Source organism: Orbicella faveolata, unplaced genomic scaffold (assembly GCF_042242905.1).
Source record: "Orbicella faveolata isolate gen_17 unplaced genomic scaffold, um_ofav_v1 contig_25, whole genome shotgun sequence".
Taxonomy (NCBI): Eukaryota; Metazoa; Cnidaria; class Anthozoa; order Scleractinia; family Merulinidae; genus Orbicella; species Orbicella faveolata.
Genome location: NW_028301553.1, coordinates 3,330,310 through 3,347,271, shown reverse-complemented (window position 1 = coordinate 3,347,271; position 16,962 = coordinate 3,330,310). Strand labels below are relative to the sequence as shown.

The following is a 16,962-nucleotide window of genomic DNA, read 5'->3' as shown; positions in this document are numbered from 1 at the left end:
AGTTTGAAAACATAACAGCGAGGGGCTGAAGAAATATCACAAACGCGAAACTTCAAAATTATATTACACAATGAGCGTTTATCGACTTTATCTTGCCGATCATTTGCTAATTCTAGATTGTCAAGGCAACATAAATTCAAACCAAGATTAAACCTTGAAATTTTATTTTAGAGAAGATATCACTAAATAGTTCTCTCCACTGAATAGAACACTCAAAAATGCAAACATCGACCGACCCTCACCTAGAAGGGCCAAGAATAGATGACTTTGGAATATCCGAATTACTCTTTCGATGGCAGTGCGGAGCGCTCGATCTTGTGGCTTGTTTAACTTTTCATAATAGCGCTCCAACAGCTCAAGAGCCTTGCCTGCATCTGAAAGAATGATATTTGAATTTCATTAGAATCATCACACAGAAGCGATAACATGGGTTTAGTGATCACCGCAGCTTGCAAAACTCTGCGTGAAATCGAACACAGTCGATCTACCTTCCTTGCGAACTGGCATGATTCGCCGTTTTCTGCCGTCCGACTGCGTGAATCAAAAAAACAGAAAGTAAAACGAAAACTTATTTTTAACGGTCTTCGGGCCCACAGATGAAAATTCCCCTGTACTAGTCCCGAAGGAAGGCCAAATTTAGTGCAAACCGTTCCACTTTGATAGAATCAACATGAACGCCTTTTGCGTGCCAGCGGCCACAGACTAAGTCACGTGCCGTAATCAACCAATCGTGAGTGAGACAAAGGAATGAATTCGCCTCTTGAAATAGACACTGCTGATTGGCTGCAAGTTATAGAACTAAAGGCTTACAATCGTTCGATGATGTCGATGTTGTACAGTAGCATTTTAAATGAAACTGACAAAAATTCACTAAAACATCAATTTTGCAGTAGTTTTACAGTAGTTTAAGGCCTCAATTGAATTTTTGTCAGAAGGTTTAAAAAACCTTTAAAAAAATCCAAGCTTTCGCCGATCTACAGCATCATCAGGGATATCATCAGGGATAAGAGAAATATTCCGCGTAGTTAAGGCTTATGTACAGATGTAAAATAAGTTATTAGAATACATTACTTTACATCTGTATGTAGCCCTTACCCGAAATATTTTTCTTATCGGTCCTTATCCCTGATGATGACGCAGATCGGCGAAAGCTTGGATTTTTTTAAAAGGTTTTAACATCAATTTTGCAGTAGTTTTACAGTAGTTTAAAGCCTCAATTGAACTTTTGTCAGTTTCATTTAAATGGCTTATGTACTCTGATTCTCTGATACCATTTTTTTTCCCAGATTGATTTTTTATTGGCTGGTTGTAAACCAAAACGGACATTTATTTTATTCAGAACTCATGCAAGATAAGGAATACTCTGCAAGGGTTTTGTCTTTCTTATTGAAATGTGAGAAGCGCCCGTGAGTCGCAAAAACAAAATTTATCATTCGGCCAGAGTTCCTCGGACACTCGTGTGTCACGATATCTTAAAGTCATTTTCCTAATGTACGAAATACCTTGAAGAAAATACAAAATGACAGTTTTAAAAGGTAAAAAAAACAAAACAAATTTAAACAAGGTTGTATTCTGAAAAAGGAGCTGCAGGCAACAAACTTGAAAAAAGCAACCATCCTTGGTCAGGCTTTTGCAGAATGCTTTCGGCTATCGCTTAAGCTCTTTTAAATCACATGTAAATTAGCGTATGATGTTTTATGTTCGTGACTTCAAGGTAATCGTTTTAGCTAAATGAGATGTAACGCCTAATCCTTCAAAATATTGATCCTCGCAAAAGCGCGCTAAGTGAATTCTCGGAAAAACAGCATTTCCTTTAGAATTAATTAATTGTACACGCGACCGAAGCCCGATTCAGAAGAAGAAGAAGAAGAAGATACTTTATTTATGTGTCAGTTGAGGATCTAGCTCCTAACAGTATATTAAAATTGGAAATTCAAAATATATACGATAAGAATTACCTAAAAATATACTCATTAGAACTACGGTAATTTCAAATATAATAAGAAGTTAAAACACAATGTAAAAAGCATTGAGAATACTCTAAAAAAATTATCAAATTAAAAAATTAATGTGTCAGCTCTCACAAAGCATGCTCGAGCAGCGTTCATTAATTAAATCACAGTACTAAGATCTATTCGTCTAATTTTATTGTTAAAAGCTTGTAGTGTATCCGATCTTCTGACGTCCTTACTCAGTTCTGACCAAAGAACTGATCCTAAATATCTAATGCTGTGTCTACCAAAATCCACAGTGTTAAAACTCGAAACAATAAAGTCAGCATTTCTTAGGGCATAACCAGATGTGTTCAGGTTAAAAAGGTCACTAATGTACTTTGGACCTCGTGGGGTACTCCCAGAAAAGTTGGGTGTGGGTATGCGGCCCACTTCCCAAAACCCTTACCCTATTTATGACCAAAATCTGCGATTTTTGCTACTGGCCTAAAATTCGATACCTTATTTATGACCGTTGCGGCTGGCACAGTTGCCCTAAACATCAGTTATGATGGGATTTTGTTGACGGTCTTATTGATAATGATGAAAAAGTAGCTTCTTCGAAAAAAAAAAAAAAAAAAAAATACCCAAATCACTTTGTACATGAGTGTAGCCACATCCTCGAGTCGACGACTGCGTAGCGTTGGAAGTTTGGCTATGTTTAGAGGAGTGTCATATGTTACAGTTTTACTGCAGTAGACCGGCTCGAAGTGCCTTTTCTTGTACAGGTTCCAGTTTGCATGCGTCTGATGCTGTACAGAAATGCCAGACAATATGACAATATGTTAATAGTGGTACAGTATAGCGGTTTTGTAAATCTGGAGTTTAGCAGACGTAGTATAGTACGTAGAACTCCAACTTGTTTTGATGCCTTTTTCGTAACCTCGCCAACATGTTTTTTTGAAATTCATTTGGTCATCTATGGATACCCCCAGTATAGTTCTAATATCGGATAGCTTTCTACAGATGTATCCCTGATGACAATATCAAAATCTTTGTCCGTAGATTTGAGTCCGAATCGTAACTCTTGGTATTTAGAAAAATTACCCTGGAGTGCATTTGTTGAGTACCAGTTTGAGACATTGTTGCCCTCATCATTTAGTTCAGGGGTAGAAACGTACTTTTGGTTCGAGTTATCGGTAGCCATGCAAGCCGGTGCGAGCCTCCGATTTTTTCGAAAAAAAAAAAAAACCGGATGCTCTCGCAAGCCTAGTTATCGGAAGGTTCGAAAACTCTTGGAATTCCACTGCATGTCACCGAATTCCTCAGCCCCTTATTCTCGTATTAAATTTTATTTTTCCCATTTTGGAACGGCTATAAGGTAGGGAGGGGGAGAGTGGATGGTGCTGTATACATATGTTCATTTCACCAGGGTGTGCCTAACGTGCCACGAAAGAAGAGCTCCTCTCATTGGACATGCAATCTGCACAAGGGATGGCGTAGCTGTAACAGGTACCTTAAGCTGGTTTGGTCAGTCGAATTTTTAAAATCATCCTCGCTTTGTACGGTCTCTGCCTTTATATTCCTCTTTAAATTACGGGCTTTGTGCATCAAGCATTGGAAAAGAGAGGACTAAAATCTTCCAGCGCAGTAAACTACAACGCGACAGCTGGAGTTCGAACGCCACTGGCCATTTCAGGTGATTGCGTCACGCTATGTTTTAGAATTCCGTCACGCTATGTTGCGAAACCCAAACCCCACCTAATCATCTTTATTACTTTTTTTCTTCCACAGTTTCGAAAATCCTTACTGAAAAATTTTTCTTCACACTAATCTCATTTTCCTTTTCTGAGATTTATTGAAGGAAACACAGTGTTTTACACGATATAACAAAATAGCAACAGAAATTTCAGGTCCATATCAAACTGGTTTGTAATCCAACTTCGACTCCAGCTTCTTGTTATCGGAGACTTTACGTGCAGCTTTCATGAAGTCCTCCTCGATAACGTAATCTCTTTCTGCACGAATGGCGAACATTCCTAAGGAGATAAAAATCAGAAAAATCAGCCCTGGCAATCATAAAAAAAAAAAAAACACGGAGGAAGCATTTAGTTCACGAGATCTCGTGTCTGGTCGAGGAACGCGAACTCCTTACCCGAACAGCGGCTGGTAATCGAACCTAGATTGCCAAGCCCTTCTGTAAATCAAAACCTATCCCAAAAACAAAGTCTGCATTCGAGCCAAGTGGCCGGAGCTTATCCCGCTTTCTGTAGCATGACGCGACTAGGAGTATTTCTTCTCCCCCCTGGATGGGATGCTAGTCCATCGCAGGGTTACCCCCAGCATTAAGTTCGCCGGTATCCATTTATACACCTGGGTGGAGAGAGGCACTGTGAGAGTAAAGTGTCTTGCCCAAGAACACAACACAATGTCCCTGGCCAGGGCTGGAAACCAGACCGCTCGATCCAGAGACGAGCGCACTAGCCATGAGACCGCCGCACCTCCACACAAATAAAACTTCCCATAAACCCATCACGAGCATACATGACAAGGACTGATCGAAAATGAATCCTTTTAAAAGCCAAACCTGCTTCAGTGCAAACGTTCCGCAAGTCGGCACCGTTGAATCCGTCAGACAACTTCACTACTGCCTCGTAATCTGTAGCAAACGATAAAAAAGAAACTATCAATAAACAGCGCGCAAGAAAATGTGAGCTTAATTTTACTTCATGCATTGGACTCAATAAATCTTCAGATCAATTATAAAAAAAAAATAACTAAAAAAATTAAAACACGTTACGAATATACTGCAAATGAGGCCACTCTATCTATTTCTCCAAATAACGTTTTCCCAATGATGATCGTACGCAAAAAAAAAAACAAAAAAATTATCACCCAGTTAGATCTGAGAACTGATCCGACTAAAGCGACCTTTGCAAGTGGGTTATCAAAATTAAGAGCTCATAAACTAGGTAGCTAACTAGCTTAACTTTCCTGTCACTGTCTTAACGTTTGGCGGATTTCGGAAATTTGAGGCGTTTTAATAAGAGACAGTTTTGGACGAGCTGGGTGCGTGTAGTGCGTTCGTCCGTACGCTGGTTACATGTTTTCCAGCGCCAATGTTTTGACATTTAATTTTTGAGTTTCCAGGAGAAGTTCACCCACCGATATCTCCATGCTTTGTAATCTTTGCTGAATGAATCTTTAGAATGTCCATACGAGCCTGCTCGTTAGGAAGCGGGATTTCTGTAAACAGAAACAGTCAAACAAACATCACTTTTTTTTTCTAACAAGTACAGGCTTTTTGCCAGTCCTCGTAGCTTGAGAATCATAGCCTGCGTAGCAGGCATTTCCAAAAAAGCACGCGAAGAGAACGAAACTGTCAGCGAATGCTCCCTTCCTCCCCACTTCTCCCTAATTGTTTGCTCACCCCAGGCGCGCTCCTTCGCTTGCACGCTTGCTCGCTCGCTTGTTCGATTCCTCGCCTGCATGGAAAATGAAAGGAAACGGATGCTACGCAGGCTAGAGGATCAGGCCTTCCTCGGGGCAGGAGGAGAAAAGCAGAAGAAAGCCTGACACAAACGCATCTCTTTTTCGTATCTCTCTATTTTTCGCCTCTACCACCTTAAATTCGAACAGTCTGATACTCAGGTAGCATTCTACGCAGACGCTTTTTGGACTCGTCACGTTATCTTCCTGGCGGAGGACGATTGCGTGACTAACCCACAGAAGCTAATACTCGGGCTACAGTTCTTGCAAATGTACAGTGGTACAAGGACAAATCCTAGGTAGTGCTTGGTAATGTTGGAACATTTTACAATCCTTGACACATCACTACATCTCGCTAGCTTTATTTTATAGAAAGAGCAGAAATTTTCCTAAAATTCCACTCTTATTTGAAGTATGTCACAAACTGAAATTAATGAGATAACGTATGTAAATTGTTGGAGTGCTGAGTGGAACGATGCAGGAGGAAATTAAGTTACGCGTTTTGCGGCTGTACGAGGACCAAAACAGAAAAAAAAGAAAGATTTCACCAAAATAACTTCATGAGCAACCCTTAACCTTAAACTTTCCGAGTTCTCTCAAATGCTTTCTCTCGCGTGTTTTCTCCTTTGCAGTTTGCAAATAAAATCGATTTAATTACTTTCAATGTTTTCTCACCTATCTTCCGATCCAGACGACCTGGCCTGAGGAGGGCTGGGTCGAGAGTATCAGGGCGGTTGGTTGCCATGATGATTTTCACCTGGGAGGGGAAGGAAGGGACAGGTTTTGACTTCTCTTGTATATAAAGGAATGTGAATAATTATTTTCAAATTTATAATAAAATCGATTTCTTACACAAATCCTTAAAAAAGCATGGTTGACACAGATCCCTTACCTGTCCTAGAGCATCAAAGCCGTCCATTTGATTAAGCAGCTGAGTAAAGAAACATCAAATTACATTAAGAGCTTGGTTCTGCTACAAATCAAAACTGTTCGTCTGGATTGGTGGGAATTGAAAACACCGTTATAGGCCAGGGCCCAGTCGTTCGAAGGCTGGATAACGCTTATTCAGGGGATAAGGGTTAACAAAACAAACCACGCCGTCCACTAGATAGTGATTTATACGGTGGATAGCTTTATCCACCTTTTGAACAACCTGGCCCAGGTGTAGTAAGAGCTATTGGGGATAGAATCTCGACATTAAGGTAATTCCACTGAAATAAAAGTGACAATAGATTTTTGTTCAAACTTTGTCCACTGAATATTTGCCATATGATAACTTCAATTTTGAAATAAAAAAGAGGGGTGCCCATGCTCATTAAGAAGCAGTGAGGCATTGAAAACGCCCCATTTTGGCGTTATTTAATGCTTATTATAAGAACGAATTCCCAGTAATTGTAAAATCTTTGTGAGCCTAGACTCATAAGAACACGCATTAAACTACAGTCAATACATTGTGTCGGACACAAATAAACACTTTAAGTTTGATTCAGACAGAAAGCTAAATCCTTGATTAAAAATTTGAACAAAATTTCTTGACGTGGTTACCGACTGCAAAATAGAAAAGACCACAGTGTATCTGCTATTTTTCTTATTTATTCAAATTTCAGCAATAGAAATTAGATCAGTCTTTTCTCACGCAAAGCTTATGATTAGTTGATTACAATGACTGGAAAAAAAAATTAGGGTGCCCGTGCTCGTTGGTGAGCTAGAGCCATTTTTCAACTCACAGAGCTCAATATCAAGGCAAATCCATCATGTTTTCAATATGCGCGTGCACGAGCGCGCGCTAATGACGCCATAAATTATGCGCAGTAGGGATGCGCGATGCAAATGTGAGGAATAACCTTAAGGCAACTCAGATGAAAATTATATATTAAGCAAGTTGTGGACTACCAACCTCCATGAGTGTTCTTTGAATTTCTCTGTCGGCAGATGTACCCTCTGAGAAGCGTCGACCACCTAAATATGCAAGGTACATTATTGTTGATCCTTGCTATTTCAAACTCAGTTATACTGAAGTCCCCACTATCTTGAACTTACACCATTTTCACTAGGATATTTTCTTTCAGTAATTTACTATTGGCTATCTTGATATCCCACTATCTTGCACTGTATTAGAGTCTAAGATGGCAGGGTTTCAACTGGGCTACCAGTACTGGTAATTTGTTACAAACCAAGTCTGTTTATTATGCACCAGATGTTCTGTAGCATGACATGACGGTAGAAGGTTTGCCAATCCTCTTGGAGGGCATAACAGTAATCCATTAGATTCCCCTTGAGTATTCACTTAGCTTGCATGGTAGGCATTCAAAGAGAAAGAGAGGGGAAAACTAGAAGTATGATCGGAGGGGAGGGATGGGAACACCTGCAAGTACGCCACTGTTTTTGACATTCAGCCCTTTAATTAAGTTTGCAAAACCCAGAAAGCTGTGAAATGTCTGGCTGTCAAAACGATCCATGTCCCTCCCCCTCCAATCACGATTCGCACTACTAGTTTTCCCCTCTGCTTCCCCCTTGAATGCCTGCCATGCAGGCTAGTGTTCACGAGTCAGGTTTCAATAACATTTAAAGTAAATACACTTGTGTAGAGAGAGTCACTGACACTAGAATGACCCGGACGTCCACGTCAATTCTCACCCTAAGCATGTGGAGCCTTACGCACTAGCAATTAGACCATTGCACCTATTGTGTTGTCTCTTGAAAAGACAACATTAATGATGTTGATTGAGCAGTATCAAGAAAAATCTGTGTGATGGATGGACTTTTTTCAATGCTACACAAAAACATACTTCACCAGAGTTCTTCCTTCATGACATAAAATAATATTATTTCAAAGAAACCTGTCCATCAGGGCACATACCAATGGCATCAATTTCATCCATGAAGATGATGCAAGGCTCGTGATCTCTGGCATAACCTGTACAACAAGATCAGGTTTAGTAAAGTCCACTAAAAACAGGTCACTAAATTTAGGAAATGGTCACAAAGAAGAGTATTACTGTAATAATTATAGAGAATGAGGTCTTCATGTGGTTGTAAAGAAAAACCTTGATCACAGCTTGATGAATCAATTTAGCAAAAAGAAAGAGATGCTCAAAGTTCACAGTTCTTTTTTTCTCATTAAGTCCCTCGCGCACAGTTCAAATCATTTACTTACATTTCCTATATTTACTGTCACAAAGTAGAGAACAATTCAAACAAGAACAACATACCAAACATCTCTCGTATAAGTCTTGCACTTTCGCCAATGTACTTGTCAACAATTGCACTAGACACAACCTAAAGGAAAATGAGATGCTATTAAATGATGAATTGATCAACAAGGCAGAATTCTTAACAGCATGAAGAGTAGTTTCAAAGGAGCACATGGGCTCAGTTAGTGGGAGGCTTGAGTCCTGGCTGGGGACATTTTGTTGTGTTCTTGGATAAGACACTTTACTCTCACAGTGCCTCTCTCCACCCAGGTGTATAAATGGGTACCAGTGAAGTTAATGCTTGGGGTAACCCTGCAATGGGGTCGGATCTCATCCAGGGGGAGTAGAAATATCTCCATTCACTTTATGCTACAGAAATCAGAGGTAAGCGATGCCTTCCTACATGGGCTCAGCTTGACATAGATTGGGGGAGGGGGTGGGGATAGTGAATGACTTTTGGGCTAGGACATCATTGTTAGGGCTTGCCTTAAACGCTAGGGTAAGCCTGAAAATTAGTTTTCTTTGCACCCTTAATAGGATGGTATTTCAGTGTCTTCAAGTACAATTCCATAACCTCTGTCATCTTACCCTCCAGTAAACTAACAAGAAATAATTGTCTAACACTTAAACACCTTTCTTATATTCAGTTTATTATGGTAACCTGAGAAAACATACCTTAAGAAAGTTAGCATCCAACTGGCTAGCAACAGCCCTAGCAAGTAATGTCTTGCCAGTTCCTACAAAAAGAAATATGTTAAGAGTCGACATGTCATATAAAAACTAAAACAATACATTTGTACCATACTATATGGAATTTGTGCAAGGAAAATTCTTGATTATTACAAAACTTCTTGCAGGGTTTTCTGTTTCAAATAAAGCTCTGGCTTTTCAAAAAATGTACTCTGGCACATTTCAGCCTGAAAAGTAATCAACATGCTACCCTGTTTGAAAACGTCAAGTACAGAATTGAAAGTAAATTTACAACTTATATCATATGCCACAACAATTAAAAACATTGATATCAATATAGAAATTGTCAAGACATGTATTTACAAAATTATCCCAGCTTGGACGTCAAGGAATGCATGTAGAGCAGTCAAAACAATTGACAATTTGGCATTCCTTTTTTCAATAAAGCTGTTTGCAATTTAGATACTCCTAACCCTGACAAAGACCAAGTTGCAATACCTGGAGGACCAAACAGAAGGCAGCCTTTTGGTGGACTGATTCCAACTCTCTGAAACAGTTCTGGATTTGTCAAGGGAAGTTCTATTACCTGCAGAAAAACCATATAGATCATTGATTGATTGATCAACTTTCTATATTATTTATTTATTATCAAATTTGTTGGTCTAATAAGTTGTTAGTCTAAGACTCCCCCTCCCCTTTTGACACAACTAATATCAACCTAGGTTGAAATCATTCTGACCTAAAGTATATTTTAAACTACACTGTACAACACATACACAGCAACAGTCTATCATCTTCTTAATGGGACTAGACATCTGTGCAGGGTATCTGAGCAGGGTAAATAAAGAGCTCTGGGAGCCTGGCCAGGTCATGTGCACTAAAGCATCTGCAGTTGAGTGTCAGTCGATACCCTCGATTGAACTGTGATCAGCATCTTGATCGACACTCGATTGACACTCAGTAGACATCTCGATTGACACGTGGTCAACACCCGATCAACAGTCAGTCAAGTGTCGACCAACTCATATGCATTGATCAAAAATTGGCCAACCTTCAACCTGCTGTCGATCGAGTTGTTAGTTGTGTGGCAATCGAGTGTCAACAGAGTTGTCAAAGGTGTGTTGATTGAATGCCAATCAAGAGTTGATCAAAGTATTGATTGAGGTTATTGATCGACACTTGACTGCAGATGCCTTTAGTACACATGATCTGGCTGGCCTATTGATGACAAACCTTGTGAAGCTAGACATACTAAAAATACAAACCTCTCTCAGTTCTCTGATCTGCTCACTGAGTCCTCCGACCTCAGAATAAGAAATATTGCCAGGATCTTCATGAGACATGTTGTATACAAGGGGGTCAACTTCACGAGGGAGATATCTAAAATAGGTAGGCAAGTAAAGACCTATGGTATGAGTCCTCTCTGACAATGAAGTAGCAACGGCAAAAACTTTGTCTGTTAAATAGATAAATAGAAGCAATTTCTAAAGCAGGTACTAGGCATTTTCCATTTGCCCAAAAATTCCTATCTGCATTAAGTACCAAGCATCTCCAGCACTGAATGGGAAAGCATTTCCCAGAATTTTTGGAAATGAGGTCAACCTCATGAGCTATACCCAAATTTTCAAAAATTTCTTATCAGGAACATCTTTTCCATTTGATTTTCTTCCCAGAACTCCTAGAGTGTTTGGTTGAATGGTTTGTATTTCAGAAATTTAACAATTTTTCTTATTCAGACACTTTCCAAGGAAACTCTATTTCCCATACCATTTGCCCTGCTATGAAAAGTTCCAGAACTTTTGTCGAATGGAATGTCGCTACTATTACATATAATAACACAATGAACCTCATAATGGTCAGGGTTGTCATGTCAAGAGCCACACGTGTTCCTTGCTTGAGTTTCTTTTTATCCACCTGTTGCGACAAGATTAAACAGAGTTAACCCATGGACTGTGCTGTTGTAGAACCCTTTCCAAGCTTCACATGTAAGTAATATCATGTATTCAATACCTGTCTTCTACATCCCACAACATAACGAGGACCATTAGTGGCTTTCACAATGACTGAAAAAAAGAAAATCAGGTGAGTCAAATAAAAGCATCGCATATAGAAAAAAAAAAAACTTTCAAGGAAGACAGCCTCCACTGTTGTCATCAATTATGAGAAATTTCAAACTAAATAAACTAGCATTGTTGATAAAATGTGACAAAAGAATTCATGTTAAGGTAAAACTCTCACTATAGCTCTTGTGCAGTTACATGTTTGTATACGTGTACTTCTGCTATATGTTCACTTTTTTGCATATTTAACTATTTTGGTTCATTCCACATAGTGAGCTCATAGTAAACTCCACAGTTGTCCTTTTATTTCACTAGCAAAGACGATTGCGGCTGTCAAAATGTGTCTTCATTTAATCCTCAAGTGTTTTGACAGTTTTTTTTTTCTAGCAGTTATGACTTTCATTTTGTTTCCAAAAAAATTAGACATAAGTTCTCTACGTTAAAGGAAGTTAAAGTGTATGCCATGCAGAAGTTGAAACATGCTGGAACACAGCTCAAGACTTTCTGGATTCAACCCCTAAAAACTGAATACTGATCTCTGATTGGTTGTCACAGATGCAGTAGTCAGGATATTACAACATGTCTTGTTTTTCTTTGAGCCTGAACCAAACACAAGAGTTTTCTTCAATTCTCAGGACTTGAGAATGGACTACATGAGAGAGATAATATAAGCAAGTTATTGGGTGCAGGTTATTAAGGGTACATTCCTTTGGAGTGATCTGGAACTGGATCAGCCACCCAAGATCATTCTGGATCATGGTACATCAAAGGAACCAATGAATTCACTTTGGCCACAGATTCGTCAGTTTCTTTGATGCATCATGACCTGAGTGATCTTTGATCACTAATCCTGATCAAGATCATCTCAAAGGAAAGCACCCTAAAATTAATGGCTTCTATGCAGTCACTTACTCTTCTCAAGAATAGCTGGCTGCACAAAGACCATGTTTCAGTTGTGTTTTAATAAGACATTAGTTTACACAATGAACCAACAATAAATTTCAATCTTAATCTTTGAGCCTAATTGAGATAACATATCGAACCCCAAATCATGGGTACTTATTCCCAGGGCGGGGGCGATGTTGTAGCTGCCAAAGTAACTTTTAGGGTGCACTCAATGAAAGAATAATTAAAAAATGCCTGTTTCTGTTTTTACACCCAATTTCCACCGTTCTCTTAAGTCCAGTCCACTAGCCCAGGCTTCCTCCCTGAACAGCAGCTGCTAATCAAGCCTATTCCACTGTAAGTGGTATTTTTTAGGGGCCAAATAAAGCTTAAGCCACACCCAGATTGGTCCCCTTTAGGGGTGCAATTCAAATTATCCGACAAGCATCCCTGACCTTTTCATATGGGAGTCACTCCCCAGTACTTATTGTGCTCCGTTTTCTTTTTACCGTCGTTTTGTCTTGATACATAACAGCCTCGAATAACAGAAATTCAAAGTTTACTCATCCAACTATCAAATACTTACACTTTTCTTCTGTAAGCTGCCGAAGAACTTCACCAACAATCTATAAAGTGACATAAAATTAAGGAGAAAAACTGTTACCATTAAAATTCAATTTTTTGCTTAAGGTGGCTTACTACAGTTTTGTTGGAGCATAAGAGCATAACTTTTAATTATTTTGAAAAATGTTCCACATTGTTTTTACTTAAGGTTACAGTATACCTTCAGATCGGCAATTTTCTTCAAATTTGGATTTTTGGTTCAAAGTAATGATTGAAGTGTAATCTCTAATTTCTGAAAACAAAATTGAAAAAAACTCAATATTGGCGGAGAAATGGAGGTTTTACGTTACAGCCGGAAGTAAAAGTTCCCTCTTGATTGACAGCCCTATAACGTGTACGCAATCAACCGAGACTACTTTCGCGGGAATATATGGATACCACGAATTGGCTGGCTATTCAGATCCAAGCATTTTTCGTATTAGATGTAATTCTATTAAGTTATAAGTAAACATGGGCCACGGAAAACATTGTTTACCACTTCGAAAAAGCGAAGAACGAATGAAAACACATCAATGAGTGAAGAAGCGAAAGTTGGCCTCGCGGATGAAGCTATAGCTATCGTATCAAGCGGGCGAAAAGATCGAGTCAAGAGTACAGAAAGATTCTGTAAAAATTTGGGAACTCGACAGCTATAACAGCGATGTTTACATTGACTCTTTTGTTGAGTCCGATACTGATGAATCGCCCAACTCATTGAGATCCATTGGAATATTATCCATGCACATTTGCTCCGCCGCGCTTTCTTTTGTTCAGTTTGTTCTCGTCGCCCAGCCACTCTAGCGTTCGTATCCTTTTTCGTCTTCCCCATTTTGCCAGACCAGCTTCAAGAAAAACCGAGCTACAGAAAAATTATCTCTCCACCTTGAGCGCATTGCGAAACACAAGGGTTTTTTCGAGATTCACGCGTAAATTTAACCGCAAGTTAATGGTAGTAAATTTTCCAAACGCTGATTGGCTCAGTGATCTGAGAACCCAGTTGAAGGCGTCTGTGGGTGGAGTTTGTTTGCGAAGCAAGAGATTTTTCTTAGCGCTGTTTTCTCGAATAAATTTTTTCGCTTGAAGCAGACACTTTAAAGAGTTACAACTCAAAGGGGATTTGTTTGATTGCCCTCAAATTTGGACAGTAGCTAGATTAAGATATAAAAAACAAAAACTTGTCTGCGAATTGTTTATTTCGACATATTTTTTCTCCGAGAGCAATTTTTGTACGATCACTTCACATTTTTTAAATCCTATTTTGAAAATGTTCTGTAACTTTTTACTGCAATTGAATGTGGAAAAACGCAGACACGCTTTTTTAGCGCTTTTTGTCCTGAAACCGAGGAAAAAAATAAATTGGCGAAAAACAAAATTCGCTTTGACTTGTAGCTTCCAAAAGGTGATTAGGACGTTCGCATTTAGTGGCCGTGAAAAAATCGGCACTTCATTTTATTTCAAAATTTTTGGTATGGTTTAATAGCCAGCTCTATAAGCTTTAATTTGATATAGGGGTTTAGGTATCTACATCTTAAACCGGACGCGCTACATCGCTTGGACGTGAGACACCCCTGAAGGTATACGGTAACCTTAAGTTATTTACTATTATATATGAAATTTGAAAAATTTAAACCTAAATAAATGGCCAAAATGAACGACCACGTGCCTAAGGAAAGAATAAGCACCCCTGATAATAATGGCTCCCCGAAAGTAATCTTAATTTTTTACCTTCCTATCGAACCGCGAAAGTAATGGTGCCCCAGAAAGTAACAGCCCACCCAAGAGTAGCAGCCCTTTGAATAAGTCAATAACAGAGCTCATCTGAAATGTGGATGGAATAGCCTGACTGCAGACTGAACGACTTGAAGAGTTATTTGCCATTAAATATTTAACTTAACTAAATTTTTCGTGAAATTATAAAGCTCTATTTGTCTGGCAGCAGAGTTAAATGATATAGTGAAATCAGTTGCATTGTGATAAAATGCGACCATTATGCTTTCGCCCAACAGTACCAATATTTAGGGACTTTTTCGTTTTTACATTCAGCTTTGTTTTTGTGGGTAGTTAGTAACATCCCTGAAATGGAACTTTTAATTTAATAGAATACACATCCTCTTTGTCTAAAATGACTGTGAATTACTTACTAATGATTTTTGACCATCTGAAAGTAACGGCTGCCTGAAAGTAACGGCTGCCCGAATGTATAGCAGCCCTTTTAGCCTGCTAAATCCGAAAGTAATGGGGGACGTTACTTAAACAGTATAGCTTATAGATTTCCTTCTCTATTCTCTAATACATGTACTGTTTTCATTTTCTTTTATTTGTGTCCAAGTCAAGCGTGAAATTTTCTCACAAAAATTTTCCATTACCAATCATTTCCCACAATCACTGAACATGGAACCAAAAAAGTGCTACCAATTAAATTTGAAATCCTGGGGCTTGGCAAGGTAGCCTTGAAGTAAATCCAAGCATTCTGACTGGTTCTTTCTTAGTCTGGATTTTGCCATACAGAACATTTCCCTAAGCCGGGTATTTTTTTTTTTGGAAACCAGCAAATTCAAATATAATATACCATATAACAAACTAATAACTAACCTAACTTGCTTGAGCTGCACTGGGGAATATATAGACCTCACTATACTTGGCCCATACTGTCACAACCTCGGGCAAATATTCCCCAGAACTATGAAGACATGATTGATCACCCCAATTATTTACACAACTTAAGCAGCTGTGCAATGAAAGCCTAAAAAAATTCAGGCTTGAATGGGATTCAAACTCATGAAAGATCATATATTGGAACTGCTGTGGGCTGTGTCTATAACTGCCATGATTGACAGAGGTCATGGCTTTGAATCCCATGCAAGCCTGAATGTTTTTCAGGCTTTAATTTCACAGCTGCTTGAGCTGTGTGTATAACTGCGATGATCAATCATGTCTTCATATCTTTCTCCCCAGTTCAAATATATGATCTTTCATATATCCACTTGTTTCTTCACCATCTATGGGTATCTTATGAACTTACAACGTGACCAGCTCCCAGTTGGCCCAATAGCTCACTTGGTATAGCACTGCACTGGTATCGCAGAGGTCATGGATTTGAATCCCATTCAAGTCTGAATTTTTTCAGGATTTAATTTCACAGCTGCTGAAGCTGCGTATATAACTGCGATGATCAATCATGTCTTAACTTCTTTCTTTGTCTATCTAAAGGTGTCTATCTCTGCAGTTCAAATATCTGAACTTTCATATATTCACTTGTTTTCCTCAGAGCTGCCAGTTAAGGTTGGTTACGTTGCTTGTAGAGTTTGATATGTTCGAGTTCGCTAAGTGTTCGCTACCGTACCGAACGTAGCAAACTCGAACATAGTGAACTCAACACGGAGCGAAACCAGCTGTAACTGCACTGCCACCGTGCTAAGTTGTAAGGGGTTAATATAAATTCTGTAAATCAAATCCATACTATACCTGACCAACACTCTGGAGTGCTTTCAAGTCATTTTCAGATTTGTCATACTCCTTACTTAAGTCTTTGAGTTGTTCTCTCACTATAAGAAGAGAGAAGAAAGAGAGCCAAAGTCCAGTAATTTTTGTAAGCTTTGAAGCTCAATATAAATGTTTTTGACTAAGTTCTCAGATAGATAAGTTATCATGCAAGAGGACAAATTATAAGCTTATGCTTACGTGGTATAATTTCAAATTGTAGAGCCATACAATATTTCAATAAATAATCACTCGCTATCAGCTAAGACATTTATACCAGCACGGCCAACTTTCAACTCACAGACAACAGAAAAAATATATTATCAATCAAAAATGGATAAAGAAACTGTAGGCTTACAGTGCATGCCATTCATATTTTGATTCGGTGAAAAATCGACTGCTATTCCTATTAACATAAAACATTTAAACTTGAACAAATTACGATAAACAAAACTAAAATGTACATACTTTCTTTTAACCGTGCATCAAGTTCTCTGTGTTCTAAAAGCTTCTTTCTGTAGTTAGCCAAAGCCTTCTCCCTCGCGGTTTCAGTAGTCGCCATCTTTGTTGAGTGACTAAGCAACATCCCATAAGTCTACGCGGGCTCATATTTTTGCGAGAAACCGCTGG

The 16,962-nt window shown here is 38.9% G+C and overlaps 2 protein-coding genes across 2 annotated transcripts in view; both read right to left on the bottom strand.

The window, feature by feature from the left end:
- The window catches only part of LOC110052798 (disks large homolog 1-like), a 28,722-nt gene extending 28,015 nt beyond the window's left edge, over positions 1 to 707 (bottom strand). The window contains exons 1-2 of the mRNA XM_089293227.1: positions 489 to 707; positions 243 to 374 (exon numbers count right to left, since the gene is read on the bottom strand). Of these exons, the coding sequence (XP_089149353.1) occupies positions 243 to 374; positions 489 to 507 (151 nt within the window). The 5' untranslated portion in view covers positions 508 to 707. The remainder of the gene's footprint in view (positions 1 to 242; positions 375 to 488) is intronic.
- Positions 708 to 3,766: 3,059 nt separating this feature from the next.
- LOC110052818 (26S proteasome regulatory subunit 10B) lies at positions 3,767 to 16,944 on the bottom strand. Its single transcript, XM_020759003.2, has 16 exons — positions 16,801 to 16,944; positions 16,318 to 16,397; positions 12,836 to 12,875; positions 11,315 to 11,367; positions 11,151 to 11,218; positions 10,570 to 10,684; positions 9,803 to 9,890; positions 9,290 to 9,351; positions 8,633 to 8,699; positions 8,281 to 8,337; positions 7,318 to 7,379; positions 6,313 to 6,351; positions 6,096 to 6,177; positions 5,097 to 5,177; positions 4,519 to 4,590; positions 3,767 to 3,970 (listed from the first exon to the last, which is right to left on the bottom strand). Exons 1-16 carry the CDS (start codon positions 16,916 to 16,918, stop codon positions 3,852 to 3,854), a joined length of 1,203 nt encoding a protein of 400 aa, XP_020614662.2. The 5' UTR covers positions 16,919 to 16,944; the 3' UTR covers positions 3,767 to 3,851.
- Between the last annotated feature and the right edge of the window lie 18 nt (positions 16,945 to 16,962).

Excerpts from the sequence above, each read along its gene's own strand:
- LOC110052818 (XM_020759003.2), bottom strand. The coding sequence starts at position 16,918 with ATGTTGCTTAGTCACTCAACAAAGATGGCGACTACTGAAACCGCGAGG. Across the intron at positions 16,398-16,800 it reads TGATGCACGGTTAAAAGAAA|TGAGAGAACAACTCAAAGAC; the intron begins GTATGTACATTT and ends CTCTTCTTATAG. Across the intron at positions 7,380-8,280 it reads GGATGAAATTGATGCCATTG|GTGGTCGACGCTTCTCAGAG; the intron begins GTATGTGCCCTG and ends TTGCATATTTAG.